Source organism: Melitaea cinxia, chromosome 16 (assembly GCF_905220565.1).
Source record: "Melitaea cinxia chromosome 16, ilMelCinx1.1, whole genome shotgun sequence".
Classification (NCBI taxonomy): Eukaryota; Metazoa; Arthropoda; class Insecta; order Lepidoptera; family Nymphalidae; genus Melitaea; species Melitaea cinxia.
In genome coordinates, this window is record NC_059409.1 from 16,188,807 (window position 1) to 16,201,287 (window position 12,481).

General features: G+C 33.4%; 1 protein-coding gene across 1 annotated transcript; it reads left to right on the forward strand.

Annotated features, from left to right (window-relative positions):
• Positions 1–11,227: 11,227 nt before the first annotated feature.
• Positions 11,228–11,827, forward strand: LOC123660988 (transcription factor VBP-like). The gene has a single exon (XM_045596004.1). The coding sequence runs from the start codon at positions 11,228–11,230 to the stop codon at positions 11,825–11,827; it is 600 nt and encodes a 199-aa protein (XP_045451960.1).
• Positions 11,828–12,481: the final 654 nt, after the last annotated feature.

Below are 12,481 nucleotides of genomic sequence, written 5' to 3' on the forward strand. Positions count from 1 at the left end.
TCACAAGAAACACGCGAGAATACGTTAGGTAGGACACGCGCTAATAACGACAACGCCTAGCAAAAGAAAATAGCAATTACGCATCAAACAAATTAGTAACATTTATATATGTTACAAAAGTAAAGCTACCACCGATTCAGAATGTAGATTCTGCAGAGAAGAATCAGCAAGAAATTCCGCAGTTACTCTTTTGAAAATAATATATAAGCTGTGTCTTAGTACAAAATTAGTAATATCTTGCATGAAATACAGTGTCACTAAGTCCACACATCTTTATTAACTATGTAATCCTGGTGTGATTTTCATTCTCCTATGTAATCCTGGAATAATACGCTTTATCGGTTTTTTTAACAAAAACTTTAAATTTGTGTTGAGACAATTCCAAAATTGTTTATTTTTTCTTTATTTTTAATGGTTTATTTTGAACCCAAACTATTGTACTTACTTTAATCTCAAATCACTATAATCTTACTCGTACAGGTATATATAGCATGCCTTAAATCTACTTATGACTGGATTAAAATTATCATAGGAGGCGCCAGGACAAACACAGTCCCAAGGAAACCCTTCGCAAATATCACAATAGAAATCATTCAGTTTGAATGTAGGTATTGTTTAATTTTTTTTAAAGTGTTCATTATTTTGCTTTTACCAAATTTTTTTTTGTCCCATGTGGCTTAAAAGCTATGTAACTGTAATTTTTAACCGACTTCAAAAAAAGGAGGAGGTTTTTCAAACATTTTTGAATATCATATCAAAAATTGACCGCTCCAGCGGGGTTCGGACCCGCGTCTCCGACTGACCGTGTCGGCGCTCTAGCCAATTGAGTTATGGAACGATGTACCCGCTAGAGCGAAATTTTCGATATGATGATTTTTATTTTCGGTTTAAGCGAACCGTGGCGCCGCCTATAGTGAGTTCTTTACAGAGACCCATAACTACATAACTATTCAAAGTTTCATATTACAATGAAAATCTTTCATCATCGTCTATCATGTCAAAAAAAGAAAGAAAAATTGATTATTAATGTTTATTAGGACAAAGAGGAAAAACAAAATTTAATTACAGCGCGCTATTGATTCCAGTATTTGATATTTAAATTTACTCAAAGAATCGCTAAAAAAGTTACTTAATATTAATTACGCTTTGTCCGCCGATCCTGTTTTTTTTTTGTAACACTATTTTTCTGGGAATCGATTTTCATAAAGGCGGGCGCGGGCGGTATGAAAAAAAATATGAGGAGTAAAATCTACTAAACGAATGACCTCGTTACGTTTCTCGCAACGCCATCTATCGGAACTCGATAGGATTCCGATAGACGACGACGTTTTCTAATTAATTGATTCTTTTATGTACTATTTGAAATGGTATTAATCTTTTTCTTAGACTAGTAAGCCTTTTTTGTGCCTATTTAGACAGTCGATCTGAAGGAGTAAGCTCCAGTCGTGCGTCGGAGCTGACACACCCTTTTTTTCTTTATTCAACTAGCGTAAGTGCTGGTTATATGAGGAGGGGATGATAAACTTAGGTCAATATATCCTCGTTATTTAAAAAAGTGCATTTCTGAAAGGTACGACAAAATCAATAATTTAGGTTACCTATATTTCTTTATCTATATCTATACATATAAATAAAATTGGAGTGTCTTTTTGTAATATTACAATAACCTCTTTTTAGTTTATTCACACGGATGTATACACGCTACATATACCAAAATATTTTTTTTTTATAATTTTTGTCTGTCCGTCTGTTTGTTCAGGCTAATCTCTGAAACGGCTCGACCGATTCTGACGGGACTTTCACTGCCAGACAGCTGATGTAATAAGGAGTAACTTAGGCTACTTTTGTTTTAGATTTTTTTTATATAACTGCGAACTGAACAATAACTATTTATTAAATTCCATGCGGACGAAGTCGTGCGCACAGCTAGCTTCTATATAAATTATATAACTTAATAACTTACCACTTCGCGCACAATGTACCACACAAGTACCACATTTAGACTTAATTACCGCGTAAATAGTAAATATAAATCCCCAAATATATTTTTGGAACAATTACTGCCCCACCCGGTTAAACCTTGATTCTTAAGTATAGGTACTACCATCTAGATGTAACAATACTTTTTATTTTTTAATATATAGACTACCGTTTGACCGCGATCTCACCTGATGGTAAGTGAAGATGCAGCCTAAGACGGTGCGCGCTTGCCTAGAAGATGCATATTCACTCTTGCTTGATTCGAAGTTATAATTAGTTGGAAAAACGGAAGAGCATTCAAAATTTTTGCGGTGCGTGTTAAGAACGAGAAAAGAAGTTAAATTCTTGTAGTAAATAGAAACTATGAATTACGTAAAAAAAAACTTATAGACAAAAATTTTAAAAGTTCTTTCGCTTGATGAATATGTATTATGTTATTACTGACTAGCGACCCGCCCCGGCTTCGCACGGGTGCAATGCTTTTACTAAATATACTACAGAATGTCTTTATTTATAGTGTGAAGCTAGCTTATAGCATGGTTATTAACATAATAACAACAACATTCAAATATGCGTCGTTAGATTACACGTTGTTACAGATTGCATTGAAGAAATAAAGGTTCACTGCTCGTTCCTCGTAGTTGATAGCGTGATAATATGTAGCATATACGTTGACGCGACTTCTTAATATTATTCGTGCCAAATTTGAAGTAAATCCATGCAGTACTTTTTAGTTTATCCCGGACATACACACAGATAAACAGACAAACAGACAAAAATTCAAACTATATTTTTGGCTTCGGTATCGATTGTAGATCACACCCCAAGTATTCTTTAAAAAAAATATTCAATGTACAGTTTTGACTTTCCTACTATTTTATTATGTGTATAGATTATAAGTGGCATAGGCTTTACATTCGGTGCAGGATTACATGAAAAAGATGCGTGGATTTAGTGACGCTGTATTTCATGCAAGATATTTCCAATTTTTATATCGAAATAAAGTTTATTTTAAAGATTAACTATGAAGGTTCATGAAGATTCTTCGATACGACACGAGACAATATTATATCCACGATAGTTGAAAGAAAGCTAGTGTTGTGAATACATGCTGCATGTCAAGTGAATATAGTCGATAAGGCAAGTAATATAAAAAATAAAATATATCTTTTATATATACTCGTATACTTGTATACTCGTAGTGGGATATATTAAATGTCTTAATATATTGCATTCACCCTCACGCAAGAGGGTCCCGAGCGGTGCATAATTAGGAAGGGTGCGACCCTACCCTTAGCGTTATGTAATATCGATCTGTCTCTTACTGTATGTGTTGTGAAAATTATTTTTATGAGTAATGAAAATTTTCGCCTTTTTTACTTTAAAATTATATATAACTAGCGACTCGCCCCGGCTTCGAACGGGTGCAATGCTTTTACTTAATATACTACAGAATGTCTTTATTTATAGTGTGAAGCTAGCTTATTGTTAACATAATAACAACAACATTCAAATATGCGTCGTTAGATTACGCGTTGTTACAGAATGCGTTGAAGAAATAAAGGTTCACTGCTCGTTCCCCGTAGGTGATAGCGTGATAATATGTAGCCTATATGTTGACGAAGTAAATCCATGCAGTACTTTTTGAGTTTATCCCGGATATACATACAGATAAACAGACAAAAATTCTAAAAAGCATATTTTTGGCTTCCGTATCGTTTGTAGATCACACCCCAAGTATTCTTTTAAAAAAAATATTCAATCTACAGTTTTGACTTTCCTACCATTTTATTATACGTATAGATGAAGAAATAATTGCGAAACACTTAGCCGCTGATTGTAGAATTACAGTTCAGGACCGGGAATACCAAAGACAAACGCCCAGGTAGATTTTGTTGTCTATTTTTTAAATGATACGTCATATTCGCTTTAAATAATAAATAAAAAAAGTGATAATAAGAAAAATATAATACCTATAATAAAAATATATTACCCAATTTTTTCAATGAAAAAATTATATATTGTCTTGTTCTTATCTATATATATAAAAATAAATGTTTGACTGTATGTCCTTTATAGAATCGTAAATCATGCATTTGATTATGTCATGATATTAAGCAGTGTTGTGTACGAGCCCATAAAGGTTTCTGAGTTGGTACGACAAAAAAAAAAACAAAGATAAAAGTTTATCATCGCGCGCAGGGTACAGTTAGTGAGTAATAAAACTTCAAGCCCTAAACCGATTTTCTTTTTGAATGTTCCGACATTTCGGCGAGGCAGCTTAAAAACTTTAACTAGGTAATAGTAATCTATAGTGAAAAATAATTTTTTCACTAGCCCGTTGGCACAGTTTTTAGTGCTATACTACGTGCGTACGTACTATATGCCGGTATTTATCTAGCAAAAAAAATACAGTTGTATAGGCCGGTTGTTACCTATAACACAAGCATAACACATACGTGTGTTATGTGGTTATAGATATTTAAAAAGTTATATGAATAAATTTTCATTTAATTGTAGAAAAGCTTTAAATTATTTAGAATGTTTTTTTTTTTTATAAATTTTGCAAATAAAAATAATAACAAAACTCCATTCAGCATAGCAACAAGAACGAACCAGAGTAACATTGGTTTCATGGCACAACAAAATAGTTTTTATATTCCAATCTGTACACAGACAGTTTAAACACGAACTTATTATTTCAGACAAAAGCAAAATTGTAAAACCTAATACCTACTATTCAAGGTATACATTCAAATTCGCACAAACTTTTTGTTTGTATTTTTGTGTATTGAAGTAAATCCCCAGAGATGACTCCGTATAACCGTTAGACCGTTCTAAGAAGTTGTTCGCTTTGTCTTTAGGCAAGGGTAGCGCATTGTGCTCACGTTTTGTCGCAATTTGCATGTTCGAAAAATTTCATTAATATCGTTCGTCACAGCTGTCTGTCTATTGCAAAGAAAATTAAATGTGAATAACCCTTTTAAAAACAAGCTTTTATTTGACTGCGCTAAAATAAAAAAACATACATTCTTACTTTAAAACTTTTAAAATATGTTACTAGCTGACCCCGCAAAGTTGTTTTGCCATATATGTTATTAACACCCTTAACTCCCCCCTCCGCCCGCTCCCTTATAACTTAGGGGTATAGATGTTGGCCGATTCTCAGACCTACACGATATGCACACAATATTTCATAAAAATCAGTCTATCTCTTTCGGATGAGTGTTGTAACTAACATTGTGACACGAGAATTTTATATACTTATTAGTTGACTCGGCAAACGTTTTTTTTGCCGCTAAACGCTATTTAAAAATAGGGGTTGGTGGTAGAAGTGTGAAAATTAAAAAATAATAATTTATCTAAAAATAAAAAATAAAAATTTAGGGGTGGACTACCCTTAACGTGAAGGGGGATGAAAAATAGATGTTGTTCGATTCTCAGACCTACCCATTATGCACACAAAATTTCATGAGTTTCGGTCAAGCCGTTTCGGAGGAGTTTAACTACAAACACCGCGACACGAGAATTTTATATATTAGATAAGGTTTTTCACTAAATTCTTTGTTCATCACAATAAAATATAGCCTATGTCACTCCTTAATAGTCTAGCTTTCTGTTAGTGAATGAATTTTCGTGATGAGTATTTGCGAAGATTACCCCCTACAAACAAACAAAGTTAGAAACTTTACCTCTTTATAATAGAGAGAAACAAGGATACCTAAAAAGTATAACAGATCAAAAGAAAAAATTAAATAAAAATATTGAAAAGCCACGCAACGATATTATCTACGCTCTTTTGTCTATATTTCTCAAGCTTAGAAGTGTTATCGTAAGCAAACATTTCGTATTCACTTTCTACCGACGCAAGCTGAGTTATTGTAATGGTCATAAAATTTTTTGCAGCGGAAAACATAAAGCCGACGACAATCTTGACTGTTTTTATGATAAGCGAAAACAACGCAATCTTTTCAATTCTTTTTTGAATTATAGCCGGTCAAAATTAAAAGTGAACGTCATAAAGATAAACACGTTTGTTTATTAAGAATAAAGGATACCAACACTGGATTTAACAATATTTATAAATTTGTTATGACGTTGTCACGTTATACTATCGTTCGTAAACCAACCTCTTACGGGAACCCGGTGGTCTAGAAACTACGAAAAATCTTTTATTTTCATATTTCGAAAGTATAGTATTTCAAAAATATACAGATAAAATTTGGTGATAATATTTTCAGTATTTTATGTTGCAAAACTTATTTAAAAGGTCAGCGCCATAGCTGGTAATTGAGTCGGTGGGTCTAGTGAGTATTTCTATTGTTCGTTGGAGCGCATTTTCTTCGGTTACTGTACCTGAGTTGTAATAAAGGTAAAAATATTTAATAAACTGAGGGAATTGAAGAGTTTGAAAGGACTGACGAGGTACCTCTTTATTTTTCACATCGCCTCGACATTGTGAATATTGCCGTGTGGATTTCAGGCAATGTAATAATGTGTAAATAGTACATATGTATAAATATATACTATTATACACATATACAGGGTTACTTGTAATATGTCACGATCCCTTTAAGGGGTTGTCAGGATGTATGGGCAATCACAAAAAAATATTTTGAAAAATCCATGTTCAACTGTTTTAGATTTTTTTTAATTTTATTATTATTGGTGAAAAATCCCCGAATCTATCACTTTAAAGGGCATTAAAAAGAGATTAATTGACGAATAATCGTAAAATTGTCATAGAATGATAGACAATATTCTAAATAATAATAAATGACAACAAACATAACGATAACTTATTGAATTTTTAACCCTTGACTCACCAAAGTTAAAGAGAGGAAAATAATGTCTTTGTTTTACAAACTTATGACGTACTGAAAAAAAAATCTATGAACGTGTATCTGCGTATTATTTTTACCCGACTGCCAAGAAAGGGTTATGTTTTTCGCGCGTATCTTGTATGTAGGCATAAAATTGAAGGATAAGTCAAATCATTCTCTCTTTGTGCATGTCTCCGACTGCATGTTATCTACGACGTTGCATAAAGTTTCGAAGGACTACCGTATTAATATATTTTAAATGTACAGCACAAAATGTTTGATATTGTTTCTATTTATTTCGCTGACTTTGTGTGCATATTGAATTTTTATCTTGTTCCAGCTTTTTCAGTTGATTTTCTATTAGTTGTTCTTCACACAGGCGGGTTTTTTGGTTTTTTTTTAATTATCATTTTATAAAAATATCTACACTTCCTAAGCTATCTAACGAGCTACAATAACCATAGTCAAACTCAAAACTAAAGTCTCAAAATCAAAAAAAATTCAAGCAAAGAAGAGTAAATAAAAAATCAATATTATAATTTTTTATAGCCTTGGATTTTGGACCCTTGATTACGAATACAAAGGCGCATTCTTTTCCTTAAAGTGCTTTTTACGACACCTGTTCGTAAAGTTTGCCTGATTTGTTCAGCAGCATTAATAATGCGAGTTTTTTTTTTATTTGGGGTCATACGAAGAGTATAGTGTATGATGTGTCACCTGTTCCGAACATTAAAATATCGAAAACTTTACGAACAAGTGTCGTAAAAAGCACTTTAAGGAAAAGAATGCGCCTTTGTATTCGTAATGAAGGGTCCCACATTGAAAATGAATTGAAATAACATCATGTGACTGTTCTTCTTCATCGTTTCCTCACTGCTGAAGATCGTGGCCACATATGATCTTCCACTGAACACGGTCGTGTAAATATAGTTAAAAAATTATAATATTGATTTTTTATTTACTCTTCTTTGCTTGAAATTTATTTATTTTGAGACTTTAGTTTTGAGTTTGACTATGGTTATTGTAGCTCGTTGGATAGCTTAGAAAGTGTAGATATTTTTAAAATAATACGCAGATACACGTTCATAGATTTTTTTTTCAGTACGTCATAAGTTTGTAAATCAAAGACATTAATTATTTTCCTCTTTTTAACTTTGGTGAGTCAAGGGTTGAACATTCAATAAGTTATCGTTATGTTTGTTGTTATTTATTATTATTTAGAATATTGTTTATCATTCTGTGACAATTTTACGATTATTCGTCAATTAATTTCTTTTTAATGCCCTTTAAAGTGATAGATTCGGGGATTTTTCACCAATAATAATAAAATTAAAAAAAATCTAAAATAGTTGAACATGGATTTTTCAAAATATTTTTTTGTGCTTGCCCATAACCCCAACAACCCCTTACAGGGATAGTGACATATTACAAGTAACTATACTATATATACCCAGTAACTATATATACCCAGACTCGGGGTGGGAATCGAACCCACAACCCCCGGAGCAGAAAGCTGGCACTACAAACTGCGCCAACGGGCTTTCTAGTGTATAATTAGATAATTACTTCAATGGGTTTGATCGGGTTGTTTTTTTATTTTTTTTAATTGACGAGGTATATTTTTAAATTGCGCTTTTTGAAAGGTTGGTCAAGATCGGAACACTTTCGACAGTGAAATTATTTTTTGTTGCTGTCTTGTCTACGGTAATAAGCATCTGGATTATGGTAAACATATTATATATACAAATAAATAAAGTTGGAGTGTCTGTAATATTAAAATATTAGCTTATTACTAAATGCATATGGACGTATACGGGGTACATAAACCAAAATAACATTTTTTTACAATTTTTGTCTGTCTGTCTGTCTGTTTGTTCCGGCTAATCTCTGAAACGGCTAAACCGATTTCGATGGGACTTTCACTAGCAGATAGCTGATGTAATAAGGAGTAACTAAGCCTACTTTTATTTTAGAAATTGATTTATTTTATGGTTATTGATTTACTCTGTGAACTGAACAAAAAATTTTTTTGTTAAATTCCACGCGGACGAAGTCGCAGGCACAGCTAGTACAGCTAGTAAAAATCTATATACCTACTGCTAGCCAAACTGAGCTAATAAAAACAAACTAACTATATAGTTATGCACCCCAGCCCTTCGTCATTACATTAGTACGTGACTATTCCACTGACTTAGTACTGCCACCGGGCAGTTAACAGAATTAAGTACGGAGACAAAACATATATATTGAATAATTCTTCGATTTTTTTTGAAGAGACATGAATGTATCAATATATTTCATTTGATTCAGTAATATAACAGCCTCCAAATCGGCAAAATGTTTGTCCTAAGAGAAAGTTTGACTATATCGCTTACACACGTTTGTTCATAGCAATTGTCTATTGTGGCCACACCGTCAATGATAGTAATAAGGGAGAAGCGATTTTTAATTAGTAGGGTAGAAGCGAAACTTTGTCTAGCAAAAGTTTGTCTAAACTTATCATTAATGTGTTATTGTAACTGTTGTAGTAATATGTATAGATCTATATTTGTAAATGTTATAGCAATATGTATAAATCTATCCAAATAAATAAAATTGGAGTGTCCGTTTGTAATGTTAAAATACCGCTTATTAATAAATGCATATGGATGTATACACGATACATATACCAAAATGATATTTTTTACCATTTTTGCCTGTCTGTATGTCTGTTTGTTCCGTCTAATCTCTGAAACGGCTCGATCGATTTTGACGGGACTTTCATTTGATGACAGCTAATGTAAAAAAGAGTAACTTAAGCCACTTTTATTTTAGAAATTTATTTATTTTATGATTCAGCGAGCTGAACAATAACATTTTGTTAAATTTCACGCGGACGAAGTCACGGGCACAGCTAGTGTTATATGAATTGTGTGAGACTGTTACTTGCGGACAAGCCTAAAGGCTTTTGCAAGTAAATGTAGTGTATTCAAGCTTTTCTCAATATGTTAACAACGAGTGAATACGCTATTTCTATGTAGGTACGCGTGCTCTATCTTACAGCGCATTTTCACTTATCATCAGGTGAAATAGTGGTCAAACGCAAGCCTATCATTGTATGCTGTATGTATTATATAAAAAAACGACACTTGACACATCTTTAGACCACACGACTGAAGTAAAACATTTTTAGCTATATCTAACTTCTACTAATCCTCTTAACTCCCGTTCGCTTCGCCCGCTCACGATTTTCGTAACGCTCTCGTCACGCATTCACCAGCTTACTACCCAAGACTAGCGTGTGTAAAGAAATTTTACTTCAGTAATTGTGTTTGCTCGCAAACGGAAAAAAACCGACTTCAATTACATCGACAAGTAATACAAACGTACTTACGTACTCATTACATCTCGATCATATTTAAATGGGACCACACGACAAGTATTAGCTTTTGATTTATAAAAGAAACATCAAAATCGTTGCATCTAGTCAAAAGTAAAGAAGTATACTAAAATAAAATGAAAAAGGCAAGTAAATACGCGTTATCAAAGATTACTCCAAAACTAGTAATCGGATCTCGATGAAATTTAAATGAGACCACATGATAAGTATTCGATTTCGATTAAAATTAGAATCACCAAAATCGGTAATATAACGTAGATCGACGAAAAAATAGTCAAGTAAATACGCATTATTAGATATAACTCGAAAAGTACTTGTCAAATCTCAATTAGATTTAAATTGGACCACACGACACGCAACACCTTTCAATTAAAAAGAAATTCATCGAAATCGGTTCAACCAATCAAAAGTTCTAAAGTAACATTAAAAAATACAATCGAAGTGGGAGGTTTCTACCTCCCACTTTTTTGAAAGTCGCTTAAAAACGAGTGTGTTAGACCAGAACTGAAGTAAAACTTAAGAGGCGTAACTTCTTTCGAACTTCACTAACTTATATCCATCTCCCTCTCACCTTCCGTTCGAAGTTTAAATTCAACAAAGCCTTTGTTTTATAAAAGAAATATACAATAAGTTTGCGATGCGCTAGTCACTATTAGATGTTCGTTCATTCGGTTGAGATAAGCTGTACGTTTAAATAAGTAGTGATTAGCCACGAATATAAATATATTTTGATGTAGCTATTTTGCCATGCAATCAGTATTTTTGTTTAGGGTTGGTTGGATTTTTGTTGAACCCGTTTAGTATTAATCATTAAATTTTACTCATACGATTACAATTCCAAAAAGAAAGATACAATAAATAACATTGAACCGCATGTCGTCCTTTTCTTGCAGTGGATCTCACTCACACAGGTAGTGGAATAAACTCTTTTGTAGTAGTGAACACACACAGAGAAAGCCCCGCCCCCATGCGTATATAAAGAACCGTCAAGTTCATTCGTTTTGTTATTTCGATAGTAACTCGCAAGCTTGTAACTCGTGACGAAATGAAAAAAATATTTCTTTGGACTCCATATGCTGATAAGATCCCTCTGGATCTGTCAGTGAAGAATAAAAATGTGAGCAATATATCACACCTTCCGGAAATGGTAGCGTGTCTGCAATATCCATCTTATGCTACTGCTGATGATGTGCAGAGAATTAATTACTACCAGCTACCATCGACATCTTCGCAGCCTGCAATTGTGTATCCTCCAATGAACAGCACAGTATTGTCACCTTCGTCTTCCCCTGACTCATCGAGCACGGAGAATTTTCCACATATTATGGCGGATGTCGATGCTTTACAAAATGACCCGAATTTCCTTATATTTGAAAGGAATGCACTCAGGGCGATGTCGGAGAAAAATGGCGGGACCCTTCTAGCACATAACCCCAGGATGCGTCGCGCCGTCCAGACGGATCAGAATGTGGACGATTCTTACAGAAAGCAGAGGGAGAGGAATAATTTTGCTGCCAAGCAGAGTCGAGACAAGAGGAAGCTGCGGGAAATTCGTCTGGCTCTAAAAGTTACATACCTTAGCAACGAAGTTTCACGACTTAAAGAATTCATACATTCAAAGAAATGCCCCCATTGTCGTAAATAACTGTCACCGCGTGTCTCTCTGTGTGCCTGTTCCGTCTATCAGTGAAGTGGAAATATCATTGGTGTTCCTAGCCTATTTCATTTGACGAAACAAACCAACAAAAAGGAGTTCACGTCACATCAACTTATGTGGTAAGTTCAACCAATTTATTTGCATCTGAAAGTGTTTTATTGAAAAAATATTAATTAATTTGATAACGTATATCCGTAAGTGTCCTAGCCGTACTTTCTCTGTCGTGTACTTAAAGTTTCGTTAGAATAAATCTTTTGATAGAATCGTCTGTGTAAGTTTCATTTTATTTCATTGTTTATTTTTATTTTATACTAGCCGTGCCCGCGACTTCGTCCGCGTAGGATTAAAAAAAATGTTCAGTTTAGAGTTACAAGTTAAATAAATTTCTAAAATAAAAATAACCTAAGTTACTCCTTATTACATCCGCTATCTGCCAGTGAGAGTCCCATCAAATTCGGTCAGTCGGTATTTTAACTAACTTTGTGACACGAGAATTTTATATATAAGATATATTTATCACTACATACTATAAAACAAATTCGCTTCGCGCTGTCTGTAAGCTTAGATCTTTAAAACTACGCAACGGATTTTGATGCGGTTTTCTTTAGTAAATAGAGTTATTTCAGAGGTAGGTTTATATGT